At 44.8% G+C, this 27,735-nt stretch overlaps 1 protein-coding gene and 1 non-coding gene across 2 annotated transcripts in view; one reads left to right on the top strand and one right to left on the bottom strand.

Moving 5' to 3' along the window:
- The window catches only part of LOC118086797 (ATP-binding cassette sub-family C member 12), a 77,943-nt gene that overhangs the window by 42,977 nt on the left and 7,231 nt on the right, over window positions 1-27,735 (bottom strand). Inside the window, exons 4-17 of the mRNA XM_088671100.1 lie at window positions 25,810-25,957; window positions 25,371-25,604; window positions 23,172-23,345; window positions 21,227-21,374; window positions 20,235-20,383; window positions 18,732-18,839; window positions 17,673-17,945; window positions 16,493-16,564; window positions 12,517-12,641; window positions 9,917-9,989; window positions 6,508-6,711; window positions 4,966-5,110; window positions 3,575-3,649; window positions 3,431-3,496 (exon numbers count right to left, since the gene is read on the bottom strand). Coding sequence (XP_088527226.1) covers window positions 3,431-3,496; window positions 3,575-3,649; window positions 4,966-5,110; window positions 6,508-6,711; window positions 9,917-9,989; window positions 12,517-12,641; window positions 16,493-16,564; window positions 17,673-17,945; window positions 18,732-18,839; window positions 20,235-20,383; window positions 21,227-21,374; window positions 23,172-23,345; window positions 25,371-25,604; window positions 25,810-25,957 — 1,994 coding nt within the window. The remainder of the gene's footprint in view (window positions 1-3,430; window positions 3,497-3,574; window positions 3,650-4,965; window positions 5,111-6,507; window positions 6,712-9,916; window positions 9,990-12,516; window positions 12,642-16,492; window positions 16,565-17,672; window positions 17,946-18,731; window positions 18,840-20,234; window positions 20,384-21,226; window positions 21,375-23,171; window positions 23,346-25,370; window positions 25,605-25,809; window positions 25,958-27,735) is intronic.
- TRNAK-CUU (transfer RNA lysine (anticodon CUU)) lies at window positions 2,919-2,992 on the top strand. Its single transcript has one exon. It is a non-coding gene; the product is annotated as a tRNA-Lys (tRNA).

The following is a 27,735-nucleotide window of genomic DNA, read 5'->3' on the forward strand; positions in this document are numbered from 1 at the left end:
TAATAATAATAATAATAAATAATAATAATAAATAATAATAAAGAAAGCAAAAACTAAAATTTGTGATTAATTGCTTAGTTCATTCATATTCCTTTTATATTTGACTTCCCTCCCCTTCTTACTTGGGTCCTCAGTTTCACTTATTTGAATGCCTCTCTTAACATGCCTATGAATTTGTTTCCCTGTTTTTCCACTATATTCTAGAATTTTTTTTTCTTACAGAAGTAATTCTAAACCAGTCAAAATTTCAATTTCCCCATAATAGTCTTTCCAATATTGTTTGACTATGTTCCAATCTTTTTAAAAATTGAGTTTAGTTTGATCTCTTATGTGCCCAGTCAACATGTCCATCTTCGCGCACTCCATTAATTTGGTCAACCAATCTTTTTTGTCCGGTAAACGTTCCCTTTTCCAGTTCTGTGCAATCACAACCCTTGTTGCAGTGGTGGCGTACATGAATACTTTCTTTAAATCTTTTGGAATCTCATTTCCCACAATCCCTGATAGAAATGCTTCTGGTTTGGGGAGGGGGGGAGGTGCGATTTTAAATATCCTTTTTAATTTGTTATGAATTAGACCCCCAAACTCCCTCATCTTTCTGGGCAAGAGATTTTGGGTATAATATTGAATATGATGCGTGGTTGAAATTGTGGAATCAAACATTGAAATTTACTGCACGTACCGCTCTGAAAGAAAATGTAATGAAAATGATGTATAGATGGTATTTAACACCAGTAAAATTAGCTAAAATGTATAGAATGAGTAGCAAAACATGCTGGAAATGTCAAGATAAAGATGGTGAATTCTATCATATGTGGTGGACATGCGAAAAAGTAAAAAGATTTTGGGAAATGATATATAATGAACTGAAAAAGATGTTTAGGTATACCTTTCCCAAAAAACCTGAAGCTTTTCTTTGGGGATTAATGGGAGAGGAGATAGCAAAAGGAGATCAGAGATTATTTATGTACGCTACAACCGCGGCTAGGACTTTATTAGCCCAAAAATGGAAATTACAAGAGATACCAACAATTCAGGAGTGGCAGGCGAAAATGATTGACTATGCAGAGTTAGCAAAGTTGACCTGCGGGATCCGAAACCAGGGAGAGACAAAATTCCAAAAGGAATGGAGTAAATTTATGGACTACATGGAGAAGAACTGTAGAAGTTTAAAGACACTTGCAGGACTGAAATAAATCTCACGAATTGGTTTTAAGTAGATGGACTAAAAGGAACTGCGAGATAAGAGTGGGAAAGAAAACCGAATGATGGGAGGGAGGGAAGTCAAAGCTCGGCAGAGCAAAATGAACTGAGATAGGTGAATATAAGACAAAATGCAAAAGATTCTTTGTTTTTGTTTGTGGTTGTTATTATTTGTTGTTTTGTTGTTGTTGTTTGTTTGTTGTTGTTTGGTGTTGTTTATTTGGAAATTTAATAAAAATTATCTTTTTAAAAAAACAAAAACTCCCTCATCTTTCTGCATGTCCACCAAACGTGATATGTTATACCTACCGCTTCATTGCATTTCCAACATTTATCTGAGGTTGTTTGTTTGTTTGTTTGTTTTTACATTAAGGCAAGTCTGCTTGGTGTTAGATACCATCTATAGAAAACCTTCATATAGTTTTCCTTAATTGTATAACAGGCTGTGAACTTAAGGTCTTCCTTCCATAATTTCGCCCATTCTGACAGCTGTATGTTGTGTCCTAGGTCCTCTGCCCACTCCACTATATCTGCCTTCACCCCCTCATCCTTTACCGACAACTCTAATAAGATTTCATACATTTTAGATAAGGTTTTCTGGTTGTTATAGAATAGATCTTGCTCAAATCTTGAACGCTCTTTCCCGAAACCCCTCTTTTTGTCTTGTTTAAATAACTCATATACTTGGTGGTATTCTAGCCAGCTTGACGCCTTATTTTTTATCTCATCAAAGTTCTTAAGTTTCAATCGGTTATCTTCCTCACACAGGATTTCCTTATATGTTGCCCAAACGTTTCTCATGTTGACCTTTTTTACACTCATGGCCTCCATGGGTGACAACCACCCATTTTTCTACCCAGCTTTTTTTCTCCCCCAAAAAGGAAAAAGGGAAACATTCAGCAAAGGGATCAGTTTCTCTTTTCACTCCAGCAAGGATTTGTTACGAAGCTGTTTGTGTGAAACAGGGACATTGCTGTCGATTGATATTTTTTTCATTCTGAAGTTTTTACAGTGTTCCAATAACTTTTGTTCAGCTCGAATAGCATCTTCAGCACACTTTTCGTCCGATAATGTTTTGGGGGAAGAAATATGTTGAGTATAAGATATGAGCCATATTTCCCAGTCTCTCCGAGTAGTAAAAGTTGGAGGGTGGAGAATCAAGGACACGGGCTGAACATTCAACAGAAGGGCTTGCCATATCCCAAGCCAGACCATTGGCCCATGTAGCCCAAGGTTTGTTGTAGGGTTACAGCTTGTAGTTAAGGAAGAGAAGCCATCACCACGACCCTTAGTTCAGGCAACACGCTAGGCCAAAACTTTGTTTAACTCCCATCCCTAAACGATTAAGGTCCCAAACATCAGATAGACTGCCCCCTTCTCTGCATAACCTCTTGGGTGTTAAGATCAGCAGAGGGAGCTCTCTCCACTGCCCTCAGATGTTTGGGGGCAGGCAACCTGGGAAATGGCCTTCTCTGTTGCAAGTCCAAATTCCGTGTCCACAGATGTGTACCTGGAACCTTCATTATACAGTTGCAGTTATATGCTAAACACACCTCTTCACCCCCGGCCTTTAACACCAGTAGCATATATATATATTAGGACCCACCCTATTCCTGAGACCGCGATTGGTTTTAAACTCTTTTCAGCACAGAATTTTAAACAGCTGCTGCCTGCTCTGGAACGTTATGGCGAAGGGCAGGAAACAAATCAAATTAACCTGGGATAGCTCAGTTGGTAGAGCATGAGACTCTTAATCTCAGGGTCATGGGTTCAAGTCCCATGTTGGGCAAAAAGATTCCTGCATTGTGGGGGGGGTTGGACTAGATGACCCTCGTGGTTCTTTCCAACTCTGTGATTCTGTAGAAATAATGAGGAGGAGCAGGAGGAGAAGGATCCTGCACTGAACTTAAAAGTCCAGGGCAAAGCAAAGGAGGTACATGTTCCTCTCTGAAATCCGTGGCATGGAAAAAAAAGGTCAGTATAAAGCAGTTCCCTACATGCCATGCACAGGGGTAGCATCTGTAGTGATGGGGCCTTTGCGTGTACAGCACACATGTAGCCATCCGTGTAAACTGAACCCTGACAGTTCCAGACCCCTTGAAAGCTTTCGGGTGCCTAGGACCCACCCCCCACCCCCCAGCTCAAGCCCCCACCCCAAGCATTACAGCGATACCCATTTAAATTTCTAATCAATTTAAACCAATTAGCAAGAGATTGTATGAAGTACCTGTGTCTCTTCTCACTTTGAGGTCGCTCCTGGATTCCTTGCTCGGCTCGTCAGAAACGTCAAAAGCTGGGGGATGCGAGAGAAATGTCAGGTGAGCAGTCAAAGCCATTTGTAAAAGAAGATTATGATACTAAATGATCTCACCAGGGTTTTCGGTTCCTATGTAAGAGATTTCGGGGACATCCTCCTGGTTCTCCTCCACACATACATCCACCGTGTCTGAAAAAAGGAGGGTGTCATGTGGAACCTGCAATAGAGAAATACATGGAGTGAATATTTTGCAAGAGAAGCCCAGCCGGAGCAAACCATGCTCACCTCTAACCCAGCATCCAGTTTCCAATGGTGGGAAGCTCCCCCTTGAAACAGGTTGTGAAGGCAATTCCTTCTAGTAGTTTAAGTCCAAGTGACATAACAGAGGTATTTAAATTATGTGTGGTGTGGAGAAAAGGGGAGAGGGAATCATTTTTCACCCACTCTCATAATCCCAGCCCTCAGGGCCATGCAATGAAGCTGAATGTTGGAAGATTCAAGACAGGCAAAGGGAAGCACACAGATGTTAAACTATGGCACTCACTCCCACAGGAGGCAGGGATGGTCAACAGCGAGGGTGACTTTTAAAGGAGATTAGACAAATCCATGCAGGAGAAGGCTATCAATGGCTACGGGACGTGCAGGGCACTATAGTGCATTAAACGGTTTTTGTGTTGTTTTATTATGATGAGCTGCCCTCCCCTGAAGAAGGTCTGATTAGGCATTTGAAATAACAAATGATGACTCTATCAGGTATGGGGGAAACTCAGGCCCAGGTACCAAGCGTTCTCCTCTCCTGACAGGTCACTCTATATGGCGCTTCAGACTCCCCCCAAGCCCCCCCTTCACTAGCTCTGCTTGCATCTCAAATCTATATAGTTGTTCCTGTCTAGAAATGTGTTCTTGAACTACTGTATAATTGTGCCTCTTGCTTCCCTGCATGGAAGATGGAAGGGTGTGTGTGTGTGTGTAAGAAAGAGAGAGACCTTTGAAATGTAGCTATACAAAAAGTAAGAGTCACATCCATTGCTCTGTGTTTTTCCCCCACCGGACCTCGTCCACCACTAGCATTGGCCCTTGGAAGATTCCCCCATGGGAATGTGGCCCCCAGGCTGAACAAAGGTCCCCCACTCTTATTCTAGTTGTTAAGTATATAAGAAAGAAGAGTCATAACAACATACAAAAAGCTTGCTGGATCAGGCCAAAGCCCAGCGTTCTGTTCTCACAGCAGCCATTCGCATGCCCCAATGGCAAGCCTATGAGCAGGAGCCCAGCTTTCTGTGGTTTCCAGCCTCTGGTATTCAGAAGCCTCCGACCACAGAAGCAGAGCCTAGCCATCATGGTTAGTTGCTCTGGGTTGCCCTGCCCTCCCTCACTGAGTCCTCAAAGGCCCAGCAAACCCAGCCTCTGGTTACTGGCACGCTTCAGCAAGATGGCCCCTGTAAAAAAGCTGGCACGCAACCGCTTCCTCTTGTTGTTTGCCCTGGTATGTCAGCGTTGAGGACTGGTACCCACCGGCATTTCCTCCAAGCGCAGGTTTTCAATGAGATTAGCGTAACGCCCCTTCGCAGCAACCAGCGCTGCGTGGGTACCGCTCTCGCATATTCCTCCGCCTTCGAGCAATATGATTTCATCACAAAATTCTAAGTACTGGCATGCATGTGTGTGTGTGTTTAAAGGCAATGGGGAGGGGGAGAGAAAGAAAATTGGTTAAGTGGGAAATGAGCTGAAGGGAATACGCAGTGCAAAATGCATTTTCAGAATAAAGACAAGTTTCAGTTTGTAGTTTGGAAAACATCAAATGTTCTGCCGCCGCGCACCCTTGTTGAGGATCATAATTATAGTTTATAGATAAAATGCTACATTCTGTGCACCAGGCAAAGCGAGGAAGAGAGCGCATCCCGATTCTCCCTCCCTCCCAAAGTTGTTAGAGACGTGTAAAAACTGCAATGCTTCAGGAACAATAAAGGTAGAAAAGTACTTTGAGTTTGGTGCAAACTGCAAGGAGACAGTAGGCTGTTGCTGGGTTCTGCCTAGGGATGAATGAACCTGTCAGTTTTGGTTTCCCTCCATTTCTCATTTCTCCAGTATTCAATTCAGTTCTCTATGTTCCCGCACTCGTTTGCACCATTCAGATTGTGAAAATTCAGCAGCTATTATTCTTTAAAATGCTATGATACTGCTTTAAATGTACAGTGAAGATGGGGGCCTTACTGTCAACAATGCAGATGATGAGACAATATTGTCTGCTTGCACCTGAGGCTAGTTTAGGGCAGCACTCCTCAATTTTGAGGCCCCAGAAGCTGTTGGGCTACAACTCCCATCATTCCCAGTATGCTCAGCCAATGATCTGGAATAAATGCAAGTTGTGCTCCAACCAGAGACTGGACACATGTAGCACACAGCACTGTCCCTTCAGTACTTTCACTCCTCAGCATGTGCCACCTGTCGTGTCTGCCTCACTCTTCCTAATGTTAGGGCGGGCCCTGTTCCCACACCTGTCTGAAGCAGAAGCGCTATATATTACTGCAGGGGGGGGAGTCTAAGGGTGTGCTTAGCCTGAACTGCACATAGAATGGCTCCATCTATGTCAAGCAACAGCAAATTTCCAGCATCGCTGAGAAGAAGTACCTTTCTTTCTCTTCCGAATTTTTATTTTTTTTTAATTTTATAAAAAGCTGAGCCCCTTAAGCTTTGAGCTGTGGCTCTTGTGCCCCCTGCTGGTGTATTGCTGTTTTTTTTTTCATTTTTATCAAGCTGGCAGCAGGAGAGTAACAATGAAACAACGAAACAGAGCATCTGCCTTGCATGCAGAAGGTCCCGGGTTCAATCCCCGGCATCTCCAGGTAGGGCTGGGAGACAACCTTGCCTGAAACCCCAGAGAGATGTTGGCAGTCAGTGTGGAAACTACTGAGCTAGACTGACCAATGGCCTACCTCTTATAAGGCAGCTTCCTCTGTTCCAGCCGTTGGGTCTATCCTATGTAAGACTTAAAAACAAATTCATATGCTAAGCTATTGAAACCCATTCCCTTCCATTTCCATTACCTGCAGCTGATGAGTAATGAGGAGGATAGTCTTCCCTCGTAGCGCTTCTTTGATGCATGCTTCAAAAATATACTTGCCCACATGTGCATCAACTGCTGACAAGGGATCATCCAATAAATAAATGTCTCTGTTGGCATACACAGCACGAGCTAAGCTGATTCGCTGCTTCTGGCCTCCAGAAAGGTTGAGCCCCCTTTCCCCTATCTTTGAAAGGGAAGAATTTCCATATTCAATATATACAATGTGTTGTATTCAATCAGGGGTGCCAACTTGAATAAAATATGGAGGAGCAGGTAAGCACCCCCCGGCATAATCAATCACAAGATGTGACACATACAAACACCATTTGATGGCAATGCCCATCAGCTGGGGGGGGGGGGGCTCCGTCAAATATTTTATTGGGAGGGGCCCCTAGGAGTTGGCTCCTATGTATCCAATGTACAGTGGTACCTCTACTTACGAATAACTCTACTTACGAATGTTTCTACTTACGAATGGAGCTCCGTCCGCCATCTTGGATGCGATTTAGATAGGATTTTTTTCTACTTACGAATTTTTAGATAGGGTTGCTTCTACATACAAATTTTCTCTCTCAATGCATTCCTATGGGATTCGACTTACACATTTTTTCGACGTACGAATGTGCGTTCGGAACGCATTAAATTCGTAAGTAGAGGTACCACTGTAGTGCTAAGCTAAATTCCCTTAGCAGCATTCTTATTCCACTAGAAACTGTTTTGCACCCAAGGAACTCCGTTGCACAAGGGAATGCATAAGCAAGCTGCTGGTTACTTTGTTGCACAATGTGTTGTTGTATAGGGTGTTGTGCAACGTGCTTCCCTGAGAGCAACTGCTGCAGTGGATTCCTCTGTTGTGCAACATTAAAACCATTCTGCCCGCTAACGCAAGAGGAAGCTTGCCAAACCAGTCCATTTTGTCTAGGTAGTTTTGTCTTGGACGACTAGTTAATCACCGCAATCAGCATAACCAAATAAGTTGCTCTGTGCTATAGAACAAATGGGTGCGCGTTCCTCTCTCCCTGCCCCCCCCCCAGCAGCTGCTGGGTAGGAAAACAGCAGCTAGGGTGGTCTGTGTGAGCTGAGCAGGACGCAGGCTGGAGTTGGAGACACAGAGAGACATGTTTGCTCTGTGCTGGAAGAAAAGCTGCGACTAATGGAGAAGCAAGGTCTGTTGGGGTATTATTGCTGGTAGCCCCTTCGTCCTATGCAGAGGTTCCATAGATGTATCCTAACACCACCACAGTCTCAACTGACCTTCACTCCAAGGAAACTGAACCCTGGATAAGCATGGGAACCCCTGGAGAATTTCACGGCTTGGAGAATGGGGTGGGCTGTGCAACTATATAAATACACATTCTTACACCTCTACATTTTTGTGGCGAATTGCAGCTCAGATGGAAGAGGAGACCCATTTATAGGGGAATATCTGTAAAGGGAGTTTGCATGTGTGCTTCTCCAGAATATTCTTCTGGGGATATGTCCCATGGCAGACACTTGGACAGCTCTGCAGACACACGCTCCAATGAGGCACCTGGTATCTTTTTCAAATATCTGCCATGGCAGTACAGAAATAGCTCAAATGCGATTGAGTTCTGAGCTAGATTACACATCATAATAATCCCAGGTAGAGAGTGCCCTTAATATAAATTTAAACTGACAAGGTGGCCTGTGGGGGACACAGTGCCAAAATCCATTATTGTATTTCTATCCTCACCCCCCTCCCCACCCCCTTCCCTAAATATGGACCTGCTTTCATTGCAATCAGTCACAGGGAAAAACAGAGCAATCCAGTTGGAAATGAAACAGGAAGACTCTGGGATTTTCCTTTGCTGCTTTTGTGGCTCTTTTGAAAATTAGGTGAGGTGCTTAAAAAATAAAACAGATCCAGACAGAGCTTCCCTATTCTGCTCCCGTTAAATTGTCCGAGACAAAACATGCAAAGGGTGTCTTGGCCCTGAGACAAATTAGAGTCTCTTCTTCAATCATAAGGCTGCCTTGAAAGGTGGGAAGAAAGGGACCCACCCACACCCTGGGTTGCTAGCTAACAAGTCTTAGGACAGGTTGTGGTACAGTGGTACCTCGGGTTAAGAACTTAATTCGTTCTGTAGGTCAGTTCTTAACCTGAAACTGTTCTTAACCTGAGGTACCACTTTAGCTAATGGGGCCTCCCGCTGCCGCTGCACAATTTCTGTTCTCATCCTGAGGTAAAGTTCTTAACCGGAGGTACTGTTTCTGGGTTAGCGGAGTCTGTAACCTGAAGCGTCTGTAACCCGTGGTACCACTGCATTAGGTTTTTTTTAGTTTGCAGATAAGGTAAGTGGAGGCATGAATTTTTTTATATAAAATTAAGCATGGCATGGAGAAAGTGAGTAGAGAAGTGGTTGGTTCCCCTCCCCCATAACTCTAGAAGGGCATAAGGAAAGAAGATGAATGCTGGAAGATTCAAGACAAATAAAAGGAAGTGTTCCTTCATGCAACACACAGTTAAACTGAAGAAGTGTGCATGCACACGAAAGCTTATACCCAGAACACACTTAGTTATTCTCTAAGGACAATTCCCCCCCCCCCGACTGTGTCAGACCAACATGGCTACCTACCTGAAAATAGTTAAACTATGGAACGCGCTCCCACAGGAGGCAGAGATGGGTACCAAACTGGGTGACTCTAAAAAGAGGACTACACTAATTCATGGAGAACAAGGCTATCAATGGCAATGCTCTGCTTCCACAACTGGATGCAGTAATGCTTCTGCTTATCAGTTGCTGGAAACCGCAAGAGGGAAGAGGGCTCTTGCGCTCAGCTCCTGCTTGCTGGTTTCCCACAGGCATCCAGCTGGCCACTGCGAAAACAGGATGCTGGACTAGACGGGCCATTGGCCTGATCCAGCAGGCTGAGTAACACGTCACGGGGGTCACTGACCATTTTGGGCCTGCGGGCCAATTTACAAACCAGAGAAACTGTTGTGGGAAAACACAGAGAGAGAGCAACCTATTCTACTGGTTACAACAAAATGCTTCATTCAACAGCAGGAGTGGACTAGAGAAGGCCTCTGCAGGCAGATGTGTGCCACGGTTGCCACACTGGCACTCCTCGTAAGGGACGTCTAATCCACATAGCAATTTGTTGTACATGTCTGGAAGTGTACACTGAGGCTAGATTGATTGTTGCCCTTGTGTGCTTTCATGCACCTCCCCAGCCCCCAGCCCCAGCCAGTGAAATCAAAAGGGACATGGCAAGATTAATTTGACAATGCCGACGGATAGGGTAAGAATAGGAAAGCTGTTTCACTATGAATTAAAGCGCTTACTGGAGGGCATTTGTCAGAAAATGGCGCCCGATAGCATGCGCTGAATGTCCAAGTTAAATGCAGCTTGTATTAAAACACTTACTTCAGTCATATCTCCATATGGAAGAAGGTCCATATCTGACTTCAGGCTGCAGACTTCAATGGCATAATTGTACCTTTTTTTTAAAAAAATGGAGCATTCAGACTCTTGCAAATCACTATTTCTTTCCAAGCAAGAGAGACACTACTAGTTTTGTAGACATGAACTAAGTATATACTATTACATAAAAATCACTAATAGCATTCATGCAGGCTTTCAGCTTGCTCCCAGGCAAAATTCAAAGTGGAACTAACATAATGTTGGAAGCCACCTTAGGTCAATTTAGCTCTGTAATGTCTATATGGAATGGTAGGGGATCTCCATGATTTCAGACAGGAGACATTCCCAAACTTACCTGGAAGTGTCAGGGATTGAACCTGGAACCTTCTGTACGCAAGGCAGATGCCTTACCACTGAGCTATGGCTCTTCCTCTGGTTTTTACCTGCACTGCTCTAAGTAGTGTGGGATCAGGATAGCTGAAGGACCACCACCTCCCATTCTCACCCGTTTCCCACAGCATCAGAAATCCTGCCAAGCATCCTGCCCCTTGCAGAGGCCCAAATGGTCAGGGTGGCACCCCAGTTGTGGATCCAGACATTGGCCCATCTCTTCAACTTTAGATGAACTGTAAATTGTCTAGCTTTTAGCTTGGTTTGAAGTCTGTCTCCCTCGCTGCTATTCTGCTCTGGGTTTTATCGCATAAAATAGATTAAGGCTATCCTAACCATGTCTACTCAGAAGTATGCTGGAATCAATGGGACATGCTCTGAGGTCAGCGGGGTTAGAATTGCAGCAGTAAGCAACACTCGCTGCTTTACGGTCCAGCCAGCCTATATAAAGCTTCAGTTGGAGCTGGGCACTTGCTCGGACAACAACTAGCAAAGCTAGCTCAGCAGAAACCTAGGAGCTCTCCAAGGTGCTGAAGGTGCTCTGGGTGCCTGAAACTCCTGATAAGACAATGCTGGATGAAATGTGGACATCGATAGTGGGCTGAGGAAGAGAAGTTGCCTTCCCTGGGCTAGATGGATGGGTGTCATTCACCACAAGGCAGTTTGCTCCGTCTGGCTTTAATTAATCTCCCCAAAATTAAAAAGCAATATGCATAGACTGAAATGACACTAATTAGCAATGCCATGTCTCATTAGCTGCTGTTTTTTTTTGTTTTGTTTTTTTGTTGGTGAGCCAGGGGCAGATTTAACATATTCAGTTTGTTATGAATTATTATTATTATTATTATTATTATTATTATTATTATTATTATTATTATTCCCCTCTTGTTCTACACTTTCAAAGCACAACCCGTGGCACTTGGAATCTGACACACACCACATGACAATACAAACTGGGGGTGATATTTGAAACATGATATTTGAAACGTGAGAAGCGCCCAGCTGAGAAGACAAACCAAACTAAGATCTATAGAAGCAGTCTTTCTCTGGTATGAACACACAAACCCAACACTTCCCCAAGATCCACTGACGTGCGAGGTGGAATTCTGCCCCTGAGTTTAAAAGCCTGTGAGGGAATTGGCCTTCCAGGGTGCTTCTGAGGTGAATCCCTGACCACCGGTCACAAAAATGTCCATAGAGGCCTCCTTCAGGCCTGCTGCCTGTTCTGAACAAAGGAAAGGTGCAAAGACTTTCTCTCCATGGGCGATGGCTACAGTGGCTGAGGTAGGTGCCTTTACCGCATTTTGATGGCTGGTGTATCCACCCCATTCTGTGGCTCTGCCTCTCCTTTCGCTCTTTTAGATGGGGGAAGCCATTTTATGTTGTGCCACACATCCGGCAGCCACTTCCTCAAAATTCCAAATGAGTCCATGGGCTGCAAAAACAATTGTGACCCCCTGGCTGACAAAGTCAGATTGACTATAATAATAATAATAATAATAATAATAATAATAATAATAATAATAATAATAAATTTATTCCCCAGCCACTCTGGGTGGCTTCCAACAGAAAAATAAAATAAAATAATCTATTAAACATTAAAAGCCTCCCTAAACAGGGCTGCCTTCAGATGTCTTCTAAAAATCTGGTAGCTGTTTTTCTCTTTGACATCTGATGGGAGGGCGTTCCACAGGGCGGGCGCCACCACCGAGAAGGCCCTCTGCCTGGTTCCCTGCAACTTGGCTTCTCGCAACGAGGGAACCACCAGAAGGCCCTCAGTACTGGACCTCAGTGTCCAGGCAGAATGATGGGGGTGGAGACGCTCCTTCAGGTATACTGGACCAAGGCCATTTAGGGCTTTAAAGGTCAGCACCAACACTTTGAACTGTGCTCGGAAACGTCCTGTGCTTGGAAACGTACTAAGGGTGGGTGCCTCTCCCTGCACCTTGGGAGAAGAAGATCCCCCCCAAAAAAAAAACATGTGGGTGCCTAGAATGCTCTCCGACACACCGTAGGATTGCAGCCTTACAGTTATTTAACTTGTATTGCTCCTTAGTAATGTGTTGGGTAGAAACCTGTCTGCACACTTCAAGTAAAATGACCAGAGAAAGCTAATGTTCAGGAAGGAACCCGCAATGTTCCTGAGGAAGGCACACACACACACACACACACAGTGACAACCTCATTATCCTCTTGTCTAATTTTATATTTACCTCTGTGCATTGTATTCTTCTCCAAAAAGAATGTTGTCTCTGACGCTCCCGTGAAATATCCATGCCTGCTGAGACACGTATGCAAAAGTCCCATGCACCGCGACAGTCCCCTCATGGAGGTACATCTAAAACAAGCAGAGTGCATGCTGTAATTATTTTATCAGCTGGAAACATTCTGTATTGCTTTCCACCCGCCCCCCTTTTTTAAACAGAACCAGCTCAAAGTAGATTACATGAACACAATGTTAAGATTACATATCTTCGAAGAATAGATTGTTACAATAGAATCAGCACAAATTTCATTTTTAAAAAACCAGCTCAAGCTACAAAAATCAGTTAGGAAAGCTTTTAATCTTTAAGAAATCAGTATATTTTAATATTTCTGTTGAAAGCCGCCCAGAGTGGCTGGGGAAAAGATGGGCAGGGTATAAATATATTAAATAAATATAAATTATAAATTATTATAATATATAAATATAAATTATTATTATTATTATTATTATTATTATTATTTCATACTTTAAACCAAGGGTTGAGAACTTCAGGTCTGGGTGTGGCCCTCCCTGGCCTTTTTATCTGACCCTTGAGACTCCTCCTAGCCACACCTATTCTCCCCAGGTCACACCCCTCGTCAGCCCTGCTTCCCACCCTCCTCGATAGTTTTTGCAGGGCTAAAATGCGTCCTTGAACTCTGACAACGCTCCTTGATTGCCCAGCTGGAGACAGGCAGGCGCATGTGAAGAAAAAGAAGAAGAAGAAGAAGAAGAAGAAGAAGAAGAAGAAGAAGAAGAAGAAGAGGAGGAGGAGGAGGAGGAGGAGGAGGAGGAGGAGGAGGAGGAGGAGGAGGAGGAGGAAGAGGAAGAGGAAGAGGAGGAGGAGGAGGAGTTTGGATTTGATATCCCGCTTTATCACCACCCGAAGGAGTCTCAAAGCAGCTAACATTCTCCTTTCCCTTCCTCTCCCACGACAAACACTCTGTGAGGTGGGTGGGGCTGAGAGACTTCAAAGAAGTGTGACTAGCCCAAGGTCACCCAGCAGCTGCATGTGGAGGAGCGGAGACGCGAACCCGGATCCCCAGATTACAAGTCTACCGCTCTTAACCACCACACCACACTGGCTGCTAATCTGCTGTGCAAAAGTAAAATTCATTTGCATTTACCTGCAAGTAAGGGCCCATACGACTGCAAACTTGAGAATGTCTTGTAAAAACCACCTGATGTCTATAGCACATGCTACCCACCCTGAAAAGCACAGCTTCAGAGGACACTGTCGCACTGCTGGTGTTTAGTCTGGATCCTCCTAATCACTCCATTACAGAAAATCAAATGCATAGAGAGGTGCCCTGATTACATCTAATTGAAATTGAGTGCTAAGTGAGTGACACAGATTTTGTAATAGTGGCGGAGAGCAGCTTCAAGAGCAGATTAGCTGCCTGCTTCCTTTTCTTCCTCTTGCTCCTAATTCAGTGGCATGCATTACTGAATTTCCATATTTTATAGGCAATCCTTCCTGCCCAGGACAGAAGTGGGGGAGGTGTGGCCCTCCAGGTGCCAAAGGACCACAATCCCCCACCCCACCCATGAGCAAAGCTAGCTGGGGCTCACGGGAGTTGGAATCCAACAACGTTTGGAGGGTGGCACGCTCCCCACCGCCGGTCTAGAGAAACTTAAGCAGTGTATGCTAAAAAGAAGAAGGTGCAAACATTTGTAATAAGGAAAATAGACCTTAGAAAGCAAGCATGATTACATTTTCAATTGTTATAAAGCATCACCATGTGCTCTGTGTTCACTTGGAGAGCTCAGTGCAGTTTTGGGCTGCATTTGGGGACGGGCTAAAATGTGAAGTGAAACAGAAGTGGATTGTTCGTTTTGGGGGGGCAACGCTTGAAAGCAAGAGGAAGGGAGGAGCTTGTCTGCTAGCCACGGCTATTAATAGATATGTCGGCCATTCTCCCAGAATGGACCAGGAGAGCTTGACCACGGCTGTTCTGGCACTGGTGACTCCAATATTGGATTACTGCAATGCACTGTGTTGTAGAGCTTCCCTTTGTGCTTAAGCTGGAAGCTGCAGTTAGTGCAGAATGTGGCAGCTAGACTGGTGGGCTGGGAGCGGCCGCCGAGACCATATAACACCGGTTCCGAAAGACCTACATTCGCTCCCAGTACATTTCCGAGCACAATTCAAAGTGTTGGTGCTGACCTTGAAAGCCCTAAACGGCCCCATCCCAGTATACCTGAAGGAGCGTCTCCACTCCCATCGTTCTGCCGGGACACTGAGGTCCAGTGCCGAGGGCCTTCTGGCAGTTCCCTCACTGGGGGAAGCCAAGTTACAGGGAGCCAGGCAGAGGGCCTTCTTGGTAGTGGTGCCCGCCCTGTGAAGCACCCTCCCATCAGATGTCAAGAAAATAAACAACTATCTGACTTTTAGAAGACATCTGATGGCAGCCCTGTTTAGGGAAGTTTTAAATGTTTGATGTTTTATTGTGCTTTTAATATTCTGTTGGAGCTGCCCAGAGTGGCTGGGGAAACCCAGCCAGATGGGCGGGGTATTAAAAAAAACTATTATTATTATTATTATTATTATTATTATTATTATTATACAATGTTGTATCATGGTTGCTGACATGTAACACCTCTCTCAGAGATCTGCACTGGTTGTTACCAACTTGTTATCTTTCCCTTACCCCCTGTGTGCCCATTCAGCCACTCCAATCTGCGAAACTTGCACTGTTACAGGTGCCATGGGATACTCATTCTTCAGTTGTAACAAATCAATATTTTAGTGTGGTAACACCTACACTTTGGAACTCCCTGCCTATTGACAGAAGCTGAGTGGAGATTTGAACCCTGATCTCGCAGGTCGTAGGCTGACATTCTAGACACTGCACAACAACACATGCTTGATGCCTATACTTCGCAAGTGCTGAGGTTGATATTCTTATTCATCCAATACAACCATAAAATAATTTAATACACCCCCTTTAAATCCATATCAGCAAAAAGGAAATAACTTACTCTGAAAACCATCTACAGGTGGTACCTAACACCACAAAAACTAGCACTAATACGCCCAGGAACCTCATCAAAATGCTGGAGAGGATGCACCTCAACAGGCACATATTTCCACATGTGGTGGGAATGCCCCAAAGCCCAACAATTCTGGAGAACAACCGTAAGAGAAATAGGTAAAATAACCCAACAAACATTAGAACTTACCCCAGAACTGGCCCTGCTAAACATCTTCCAGGACAATAATGCCCACCTACATCACAAAGAACTCATAACCCACTTACTCTCAGCTACCAGAAACACCATAACCAGACACTGGAAAGACCTGGCAGGAGTAAACATGGATCAGTGGTACCAGACGGTATGGGAAACAGCCCTACTAGAAAAATTAACCAATAAGTTGAAATTGACACGGGGTCAAATAGAAGAAGACAGCTTCACCCCAGTATGGCTCCCCTTTGTCACATACACAGCCCAACAAGACAACGACAGAAATCCACCAACAGCATACAAATCAATATGGCTAACCTGACCCAGAACACCCGCCCACCCTACTCACATAAAACAGACCACCACAGCCAACCACAAAAGAAAACTATATCCTAGGCCAACCCCAACAACTCTCACCATCAAAGGAAAACAAATGCACAACAAAGAACCTGCACAACTGATGCTGACAACCCCCCCCACACACACTTTAAGTAAACTAGAAACATTGTCACACCACCCCCACCCCTCCCCTTATCTACCGCTCTCCCCCTTTTCCTCCCCAATGTCTCAACAATTGAAACTGATCTGTAAAAAAGCTATGAGAGACATTGCCCAAGTCTTTGTAAACTGAGAAAACCTTTAATAAAAATTTACAAAAAAAGAAAAAAGAATAATTTAATACAGAAAAATGTACAACATTGCAAGTAACTGCAGTAGATGGTGTGCATTTTCTGCAAAATGTTTAAAAGGTAGCATACCTGTCCCAATATCGCTGACATGATCGAGCTCTTTCCACTTCCAACGTGTCCGCAAATCCCTAAAACCTTGCCCTACAAAGAAAATATATTTTGAAACAGATCTATTCATAGCAATTGTGCATTTTCCCCAACTGGTATGCTACATGAACATGCATAGAGTGATTGCTTAACTCTTTACCGTGGCACATCGAAGTCAGAAAGAAATGTTAGAAAAGATTTATTAGAAACAGAATGAATTGCACCTTTCTTTGTAAACCAAGAAAACCCTTAATAAAAATATATTTAAAAAAGAAAGATCACCAGTACTTTTTTCTTTTAAAAAAATGTTTAGGGGTACTCTCATATTGACTCAAGAAAATCACCATTTTATAGTTCAAATCGGGGGAAATAAATACAGTGAATGGACAAAAGTACAAAGATTCACAAAATGTTTAGGGGCATGTGTACCCCTGCGTCCTCCCAGAAAAAAAGCACTGGCTATCACTGTCTACTTTACTTCATCTAGGTGCCATCTGCACTATATATTTAAAGCAGTATTATACCATTTTAAATAGTCATGGCTTCTCCCAAAGGATTCTGGCACATACTATTTTCTGCGTCGTGGATAACGTTGGCCCATTAAGTTCTGACATCCATCAAAACTAGACTTTCAGAGAAAGGCCCATCCATAACATTGCCGTGTCTAAAACTTTACGTACAAATTGTGTGCAAGAGCTGAGAAATCTGTGCTTTGTTTCCTTCCTGTGAGAAACAATTCTTTTGGTTCTTGTTTTCTGTTTTCCTTGGGAGAAGCTATGACTATTCAAAGGGGGGCAATAGACATACAGTACAGGTGGGACTTTAATCTCCCTCTGATCTCAATTTTTACTGTTCCCCCCTCCCAACCATGGGCCATAGCCAACTAAGTTTTAATCAGAGTACACCCACTGAAATTAATCTCCCTAAGTTAGTCATGCCCATCAATTTCAATGGGTCTGCTTTGAGTAAAGATAACACTGGATATAACCTGTGTTCTGCGCACGTAATTGCAACTCAGGGTAACATTTCATGCATCCGATGGACAGCAGCCCACAAAAGCTTATTCCATAGAAACGTGTCCGTCTTCAAGGTGCCACTTGGCTCTTCCTTGTTGGACTTAGGACGGCTACTCTTCTGGGAATTATCATCCAGGTATACCTACTTTCTGCACCTTAAAACTGATGTTGGACAGGACATTGCCACTACTGCACTCCTTCCCAGAACTTGATGTCTGAGAGTGAGACGCGGCGACTCCGGTCATGGTTTGGGGCTCGCATACACTTTTCACTTTCAGGACCTTCTCCTTATTACTTCTAGCGCTGCTTTCACTAGACAAATTCACCCATGACAAAGTGGCATTTTTCAGGACGACAGCATTCTGGGGGTCCTCCAGTGCCATCACATAGGCAGGAGGAGTTTTGGCGAGCAGAAATTTCTAAAGGAAAAAAAAGGAGAGAGGCAGGGTTGAGGATGGCACCCAATAAAGTAATGCACAGAATTAACTTACTGTGTGATTGTGGCAGAGGTATGCTTGGAGTATAATGGGATGTCCAGGAGCTGCCTGTCTAGTCACTGGATTAATAAACTCTGGGAACTAGCTTGAAAGTCAGAACTAACGTGTTTTTAAAAAAAAAAGAAGAAGAAGAAGATCAAGAACAAAGGGTTATGAACAGGTGGCGCTGTGGGTTAAGCCTAGAGCTTGCCGATCAGAAGGTCGGTGGTTCGAATCCCTGCGAAGGGGGTGAGCTACCGTTGCTCGGTCCCAGCTCCTGCCAACCTAGCAGTTCGAAAGCACGTCAAAATGCAAGTAGATAAATAGGTACCGCTACAGCGGGAAGGTAAACGGCGTTTCCATGTGCTGCTCTGGTTCGCCAGAAGCGGCTTTGTCATGCTGGCCACATGACCTGGAAGCTGTACGCCGGCTCCTTCGGTCAATAACGCGTGATGAGCGCCGCAACCCCAGAGTCGATCATGACTGGACCTAATGGTCAGGGGTCCCTTTACCTTTACCTTTAACGTTACTTGTAATTTCCCTAGCAAGCAGCCTCCGGTGTAATAATATATTACAGTGCATATTGCTACAGCAAAAGTGTGGTCCAGCGCAGGAACCTCAGCCTAGAGGAGGCTGTGGCCATTGTTTCTCATGCTCCCGCTGAACAAACCTAAAACATTTGTGTTGTTGTTGTTGTTGTTGTTGTTGTTGTTGTTGTTGTTGTTTTACCTCCATTCTTTTAATAGCGACATTTGCTTCCGCCATGGCTTTCACAGCAAACGGCAGAATGGCAAGTGAAAACCTCATGACGTTAAACATAGCAATCATGCTGAAGGCCTGGAAAGGGAAAGGAGTTAAAAGGCAGCTGGAATCATGGCAGACTGAGACTTTCAACCTCACTCCCTGCAGTCCTAGCCCAACATTCCAACCACTACACCACCTCGACGATGGCAGCATGGACTAAAGCTGCCAGGTTGCAATATGAATTTTGATGCTGCACTGAATTTCTCTGATGGAGGCTTGGGAGAGACAGTTTCCCCTGTTCCTACTCCTTCTCCAGCTCTTTTGGCATATAGAACATAAGGAGCTGCATTATACTTAACTTCAAAGTGCTTTATTATTTATTTATTATGTATTATTTATACCCCGCCCATCTGGCTGGGTTTTCCCCGCCACTCTGGGCGGCTTCCAACAAATACAAAAATACATTAAAATATCACAGATTAAAAACTCCCCTAAACAGGGCTGCCTTTAGGTGTTTTCTAAATGTCAGGAAGTTGTTCATCTGCCTGACCTCCGATGGAAGGGCGTTCCACAGGGCGGGCGCCACTACCGAGAAGGCCCTCTGCCTGGTTCCCTGTAGCTTTGCTTCTCGCAGTGAGGGAACCACCAGAAGGCCCTCGGCGCTGGATCTCAGTGTCCGGGCTGAACAATGGGGGTGGAGACGCTCCTTCAGGTATACAGGACCGAGGCCGTTTAGGGCTTAAAAGGTCAGTACCAACACTTTGAATTGTGCTCGGAAACGTACTGGGAGCCAATGTAGGTTTCCTAGGACCGGTGTTATGTGGCCTTGCTGTGGAAGGAAGTAAACCAGGAATCCAGCTCATCAGCACAGGTATGCAGAAAAAAGGACCAACTCCAAATACTGGTTTTGACCTATAAAGCCTTGCATAACACAGAACCCCAATACCCCAAGGTTTCCAATGGCCGCCTTTCCAGGTATGAACTTACTCAGACCCTACAATCTGTATCTGAGGTCCTTCTCTGTGTGCCCCCCTAAGAAGTTTCCATGTAACCACTTAGAATTTTGGGGTTTTTCATTTTTAAAAAGGCATTTGATCAAGTGGACTAGTGGAAGAGGGATGGGGTGATCCTTCTCATCTCTAACCCCCTCCCCCCCCCCCGTTTTGTGTGCAGGTTGTGGATGAAGAGATTTTCCTTCTTCCACAGCAAGCATGGAAACAAAGCAAGCTGGTAGACAAGGGATGGAGTGGTCTAGTCTTCCTCCACTGACCTTCTCACGCTCACCTCCAAGGAATGCTATGCACTCACCATCACAGAATGTCTGGTCATCCATGGTGAACAGGTGAGTAACCACATACAAAGCTGGAATAATGTTAGTTTGACCCTAAGTTTTAGGGTGCCAGAAAGGTAATGTCAACAACATCAGGGTCAAAATATGAAACTGACAAAATGATCATTAACAAAATGTAAATTGTGGCTAAGCCTTACAGCAGAGGCTGTTAGCTCTCGCTTCAAAAGAAGGTGGAAGGTGAATGTCAAGACCATCGCTGTGGTGGACACAATTGGAGTTAGGGCAAAATTCACGCTCTGTACATATCCGCATTTTTCTAGGATTTTCCTTTCCATTTTTCTGGTGCCTGGGGAGGGTAAAATACATATATCAAGCTGTTATGATTTTAGCAAAGTGGTAAACCACAGAACCTTCTAGGCTTCTACCCTAGATGATCTATCCCACTGCAAGCAAATGACAAGGCCCCACTGATTTTGGAGGCAGTGGTAACCCTTCCTCCAACAGAGCTGGGTTGAATGGGGAGGTTTATACCCCTTTTACAATCCTAGGTGTCCTCATGGGGAAGCAGATGACTCCTTCCCCAGCCATCAGATTGAAAATCATATTTTAAAATGTATTTATCTGTTTTTATTTAATCAAAAACATATAATTTGATAACATAAAAGAAATACAGTAGAGAGCACAACTGAACGAAAAGCAAACCTACAGAAAAGGTACAAATTCAGGTTGCCGCATTCACAACCCCTGGGAAGAATAATTATCGGGATTGGAGGCTTGTGATCTGTCCTTTTAAAAGCTTTGATCTGTCTTTAGGTATCAGGATGTTCTCCTTGGGGGTCCTATATTCTCTCTTGAAGCCGAAGAGCTACTAAGAATTCCAAACAGTGGCATATTTCACTGGGAGGCATATGAACATTGGCTGTCGTCATTTCTATATACGGTAATGCCCCTCCCATGCTGACCTGCATGGATCAGCTGAGAAGGAGGGCTGTGTGCTTGTACGTGCCACATGGCAGGTAAGCAGTGGCAACATCCACTTTTGGCCACACCACCTATTCTAGACAATGGAATGCAATTTTGCAAATTATAATCTTGGATGACCACTGAAACAAAGACAATTGCAGGTAACGATCCACATAAGGAACTCAGCTGAAATGCAAAAGAACTCTTCCCCCGCCATGCCCCATACCTTTGATGGTGTTCGCAAAAGATTTCTCCCAAGCATACATCTTAATCAGCTTCATACATGTTAAAATCTCAGACATTATTCGCACACGCTTATCCGTCTTCTGAATGGCGGCTCTTCGGAATACAGATGTTATCTTGGCTATGGACATCTACAGCAAATAGGCAAAATGTGAAGAGAGCAAACAGTTAATATAAGAGACAAAAACTAATGGGCCTGTTTAAAAAAAAAAAGTGCCCTTAGGGAAGGTCCAAGTAGCTTAGTGTAGACCACACGCTTTGCACTGAGAAGGTGCCTCTCTCCCCCTACTCATGGAAGTAGCCTGATAGCACCCCTAAAGGGCAGTGGGATTACGTGGGCAGGGACTAAGAGGCAAGAGGGCGGCAGGGGGCGCTGGGGGTTTAAATTACTTTCAGACTTTGGAAATCTAGTATGACTAGATCAAGTTCATCAGTTTTGTCGAATCGATTAAACTAAATAGCTTTAACTGGATTTTGAATAAATGTGCAATTGATTGTTACCGTACTGTTATGAACTTTATTGTGCCATTATCTTTCTTAGTGTGCCGTGCAAACCACTATTCTGAAGAATGCTTTTCGTAGGGCGCACACAGGAATGGGCTTATAGAACCAAGGGGGCTGTGGCCTGGGGGGGGACTTTGGGAACCTCTGGCTTAGAGGACACACCAGTCAGAAAGTTTTTGTTCAACTTCCTGACACTCAACAAGAACATGACAGAGGCAGGAAACGCCTAACTTCACCCGGGTACAAATAAGTCCAGTGTCATCCAGTGAATAGACTATGGGCCCTTCCAGACAAGATGCATTCAGGATTATTTGGGCTTGTGATGGTATGGGGACCATTACACACAATCGTGCTTTCAGCCCTGTTTGCACCTGAAAAAGTTTTGAGAAGGACATACCGCTTCATATCCACTCCTGTAGCTTCCTGCTGAAACCCTGTGACAGTTCATACTACTAATGTTCCAGGTTGTGCTGTATGAATGTTGTACTATAGCACAAGGGTGACGCCCCAGGCGGCAGTAACGCAATAATATTGGGGAAGCATCACAGAACAACTAATAAGGGGGAGTGGACGCCCAGGGATAAATCTACCACTGTTATTGCATCAGTGGCCGTATTGACATGCTAGGCATTTAAAGCACCACTTTAAATGGCCGTGGCTTAACCTAAGGGATTCTAGGAGCTGTCGTTTGTTAAGGGTGCTGAGAGTTGTTAGGAGACCCCTCCTAGAGCTGCTGTTCCCAGAGTGGTTTAACTATGCATCCTCTTCTCAGGGAACTCTGGGAAATGGTACTGCTGAGGGGGGGGGGGAAGAAAGGGGTTCTCCTAACAACTCTCGGCACCCGTAACAAACTTTAGCTCCCAGGATTCTTTGACTGTTTAAAGCAGGAAAATAGATGAAGTCATTCACATGTGGTGGGTGGAGGGTGGTGGTGGGACAAATTAGTGTTTATTGTGTGTATGTAAATTTGTTTGTTTGTATGTATGTATGTATGTATGTATGTATCATATGTATGTACTGTATGTATAGTCTAAATTTCTAATAATAATAATTTTAAAAATATTAAATTTAAAAAACAACTGTTTAAAGCAGGTCCAGAGTGCTTTAAATGTATGGTGTGAACAAGGCCAATGGCATGTTGCAGAATATACCCACCAAAAATGCCCACCCATCTAGAGGTTCTCTTAAACTCCTCAGCGGGGGAGGGGGGAACCTTTTTTCTAAAACAGTTATTGACATAAGCTTACTTCGCCAAGCCTTTATTAGGCATTACAAATATAGGCCATCATAAAACATCCATATATAAAATTTTCAAATATATACAGATAAACAGCCATGTAAAAAAATACGTAACAGCGAGGATTTTCATTGGAGTTTCTTCCTGCTAAATAGTGCCATGATTATGTAGGAAATGACTGTGTTACCTGTACAGGTATGAATATAATGTAAAGAAACAGCCCTATGAGTCCCGTGGGACCAAGGATGATGCAGGAGTAGATTGCGCCGATGATCATCAGCAGAGGTATAGCAAGTGGCAGGGGACAAACTAAAGCAGCGTCAAATATTCGATAGCCGTCATTGCTTAGCAAATTGATCATCTGAAAGATACAAAGGAAGCAAGAGTGATGTCATGACCAACTGGCCAGAAGGAAGAACGAGGGAGAAATTCAGATTGGTTCACATTTAAAGACGAACCTACTAAATTTGTACTTTCTTAAACAATGTGCGAGCCATCCTTGAAGTTCCCACTTTTCTGAATTTTGCAATGCCGTTCTCCTGTATGTGTAATGTGTACCAAAATGCATATAGTAGAGTGACATGTGCACAGACATCTAATATTAATAAAAATATACAAAAATGCATTATCTTGAGGAAATGGCTTGCAAAAATGTGTGTTATTAGTTTAAACTGCTTACATCTATTAAGAGAAATTTGCACTAATATGTCAAATTTTCATGAGGGCTTTAAAAAAATTAGAAGAGTGTTGTGGAAATGCAGACTGGAAAAACGAGAAACTCAGAGAATCAAAGTTGTCAGAAGTGATCTCGTAATCAAAGGTTTTCAATTCATTGTCAAGGTATATGTAACACCCGGCTGGGCTGATGTGTAACCACCTGGTTTTATAATACCAGCCTGCTGTTCTGGATCTTCCTGAAGGCCTACCTAGTCCAGCATTCTGCTGCCCAGCAGGACTAAACAGAAGTCTGCAAGTAGCACTGAGGGCAATGGCCCTCTGCCACTGTCGTCCCACATCAACAGCTGGCTCTAGACCTGGAGGAAGCACCTGACCATCATGACTTAATAGCCTTATCCAGTGACAGGGGCACTAACTTGGGCCCCAGGTTATACCGTATTGGCCCGAATATAAGCTGCACCCGCAAATAAGCCGCAACTTCAAAATTGAAAGGGGGGGAGAAAAAAGACATCCCCCCACGCTTCTAGGCTGCCAGCAGACTCCCCCGCTTCCCTCTTCTTTCCGGTGGCTTGGGCTGCTTGCCATTGCCCCGTGCTCCCAGGCTGCTCTTGGGGGGGGGAGGCGCCAGGAAAGCGGTGCGACTCCCCCCTCCCCAGAGAGCAGCCTGGGAGCATGGGGCAATGGCGCACAGCCCGCCTGCTGCTCCCAAGCCTCCCCAGAGCCATTGGGGGAAAGGGAAGGTCGTGAATATAAGCCACACTTTAACTTTTCATTGTCAGAATTTGGAGGAAAAGTGTGGCTTATATTTTAGCCAATACGGTAGGTGCCCAGCGCATGTGACGTGACGCCATGACATTGTGCCCCCCACAGCCTTGTGGCTTTAGGTGGCACTGGAAGTCAGGTTCTGTGGTCCTGCAAGGCCTCGGACGGCATCTTTGAGGTCTCATGAGGCCTCGGACATGACTTCCAGTGTTTCGCAAGGCACCGGAAGTAACGTCGGGGGCCCTGCGGTGTGGGTACTGAGCATCCCACAACCAAAATTGTGTGTGTGCTTGGGACCCTCGGGGCCCTCTATAGCTGGCACTGTCCAGTGATCAGAACAATCCTTTCTAAACCTTTCATCAAAGAAGTTTTACCAATCAAATGCCTCCTAGGAAGCAAGTGAATGAGAGCAGGGGTAAGGAAATATTTTCAGCTGGAAGGCCATGTTCCTGCATGAGAAATATTTTGATGGCTGTATGGCTGTAGTGGGTGGAGACGGAGGGAAAATGGGTGGGGCAATTAATTTGATAGGAAGTTACATGCTAGTCATTCAGGTTTCTGTATATAGACACACACTCCACCTAGGCATTATCCCATTTCAAGGGAGCATTCCAGATAGAGGAGAGTGCGCAGCAGGAGCAGTGAGCGGTGTGGCCTGATGAGAGGGGTGTGGCCTGGTGGACCACATATGGTCCTTATGTCTGAGATTCCTCACCCCTGAATGTATGTGGTCCAGAGTGCTGGACTATGACCTAGAAGAGCAGTGTTGAAATGCCTTCTTAGCCATGAAACTCGCTGGCTGACCTTGGGCAGCCACCATCCCTCATCGTAACCTACCTCGTGAGGTTGTTGTGAGGGTTTTTTTAATGGGAGGAAGATAACCATGTGCACCACCTTCAGCTCCTTGGAGGAAGGGTGAGCTACATATAAAATAAAACCAACTTACTTCGCTGACAGACATGCGTGCCAGAGTCTTAAATGACAGCAGCTTCTCAAATGTCAGGGTCGACACGGCAACTTTTAATCGGATAGCGGTGCGGTAGTTGATGGCCCAAGCCATTGACCAGAAGAAGACTTTGGAAAACTCTGTGATGAAAAGGGCTATGCAGAGGCCAATCCCAGGCAAGATGTCCCAGGCGTCGCTGTCGCTGTACCGCAGGATGTTGTGGATTATCAATGTCTGCAAAAGTGTTTCTCGGTTACTTTTCAGGGTGGGGAGATAATCTGCCAAATGGAAGGTATGCTGGCCGAGGATGGGATGGGAGCAGCAGTTCAAACACATCTGGAGAGAGCCAGGTTGGTAAAGGCCACCCGACAAGCCCTCCACCCACCTTCGAAACACACATTTCAAGCGTGTTTATAAATTGTATTTCCATGCTACTCACCGGGCCCAAAGCACCAATACTAACTGAAATGATGTTAGCCAATATGTCTACCAGAATCCGGGTCCTTTGGAATCTAAACACCACTCTGCGTAAGGAAGCTTTATTGGGACCGACTTTGGCCAGCTCTTCTTCCCAAAGGTGTTGCAATCTGTCAAAGGCAAACAACCACATTGCACATTTCCTCCCCTCGCAAGCTGGTTGGAAGAGACCCACTTCTGATGGCGAGCTACAAAGTCAGTGCTGAACAGGATGACCTATGGGAGTAATTCCTTGCAACCAACTGGCAACCATTGGGCAGCTGATGGGGCCCCGGGGGGGGGCAGACCCATCAGATCCAGACACCCCTACCCTAGGTGCCTGGCTTCCTGGCTGGCTCTCATACCTCACCCTGGTCACCTCTTGGCAGTGGTGTAGCAAGGTCAGGTGGTACCCGGTGCAGAAATTTTTTGTCATCCCCCCCCACACATCGAAATTTACCCTCCCTCCACCCACCCCCCATCAAAGAAAGCCTTCTCCCCCTTCCTCCCTCGGGTGGTGTCACCAGTTACCTTAATTTAGATAAACATCTCTCTAACAGCCATAGATAGACCTTAATGAAATTTTTCTTAATCCTTATTGAAAGCTCTAACTGTGCTAGTTACATACTGTGGTCAAATAGTTCCACAGGTTAAAATGATTTATAGATGGTACTCTACACCAAGTAAACTAGCAAAGATGTATCGTCAGAATCAGGTACATGTTGGAAATGTAAAGAAACAAAAGGTACATTTTATCATATGCAGTGGACTTATAGAATAGCTAAGGGATTTGGGGAGATGATACATAATGAGATGAAAAAGATATATATTTAAGAGGGTTCCCCCACCCCACCCCCCAAAAACAACAATCCAGAAGCTTTTCTCCTAGGTATAATTGGACCAGGTGTACCAAAGAATCAAAGGAATTTGTTTCTGTATGTGCCTACTGCAGTGAGAGTACTATATGCCCCCAAATAGTGGGAGGATGCAGTACCTATAAAAGAGGGGTGGCAGTTGAGATCCAGCGCCAAGGGCCTTCTGGCGGTTCCCTCATTGCGAGAAGTGAGGTTACAGGGAACCAGACAGAGGGCCTTCTCAGTAGCAGCACCCGTCCTGCGGAATGCCCTTCCATCAAATGTCAAGGAAATAAGCAGCTATCCTAATTTTAAAAGACATCTGAAGGTAGCCCTGTTAAGGGAAGCTTTTAATATTTAATGCTGTATTGTTTTAATATTCAATTGGGAGCCTCCCAAAGTGGCAGGGGAGACTCAGCCAGATGGGCGGGGTATTAATAATAAATTATTATTATTATGGAATATGCTGAATTAGTAAACTTAACTAGTAAAATCAGAGAACAAGATGAGACAGCCTTGAAGGAGAATTGGGAAATGTTTATAGGTGGGGACTCGGAGGAAGGCGAGCACCAGAGCGGTATGTGCCATGTACCTGGGGGGCAGGGTGATCCACCCAAGGGGCGGGGTGATCAGTCCATGGGCCAATAACGGCGCGGTGTGCGATCCACCCCGTGGGGGGGTGATCATGGCATGGCAGTGCAATCCTCCTGGTGGAGGGTGTATCGCAGCGCGGCAGCACAATCCGCCCAGAGGGGATTTTGTCACCCCCCTCTGGGATGACACCTGGGGTGAATCACCACCTCCGCACCCCCCCCTTCCTACGCCCCTGCCTCTGGGGTCATAGGACCAAAGGGGACAGTGAGCCAGGGAGGAGGTTCAGGCATGAATGATGCTACTTGGGAGGAGGGGAGAGGCATATGTAGGCACCTGCCTAGATCAGGGCCTCACTGGTAGTTCAGAAGGGATGGCACCTCCAGCTCAAATATAAGCTCTCATTTTGACCTGCATTGATGCTGAAGCAAACGCTCCACTAAGAATTCTAATATCCAGCGTCA

Source organism: Zootoca vivipara, chromosome 6 (genome assembly GCF_965207765.1).
Source record: "Zootoca vivipara chromosome 6, rZooViv2.hap1.1, whole genome shotgun sequence".
Classification (NCBI taxonomy): Eukaryota; Metazoa; Chordata; class Lepidosauria; order Squamata; family Lacertidae; genus Zootoca; species Zootoca vivipara.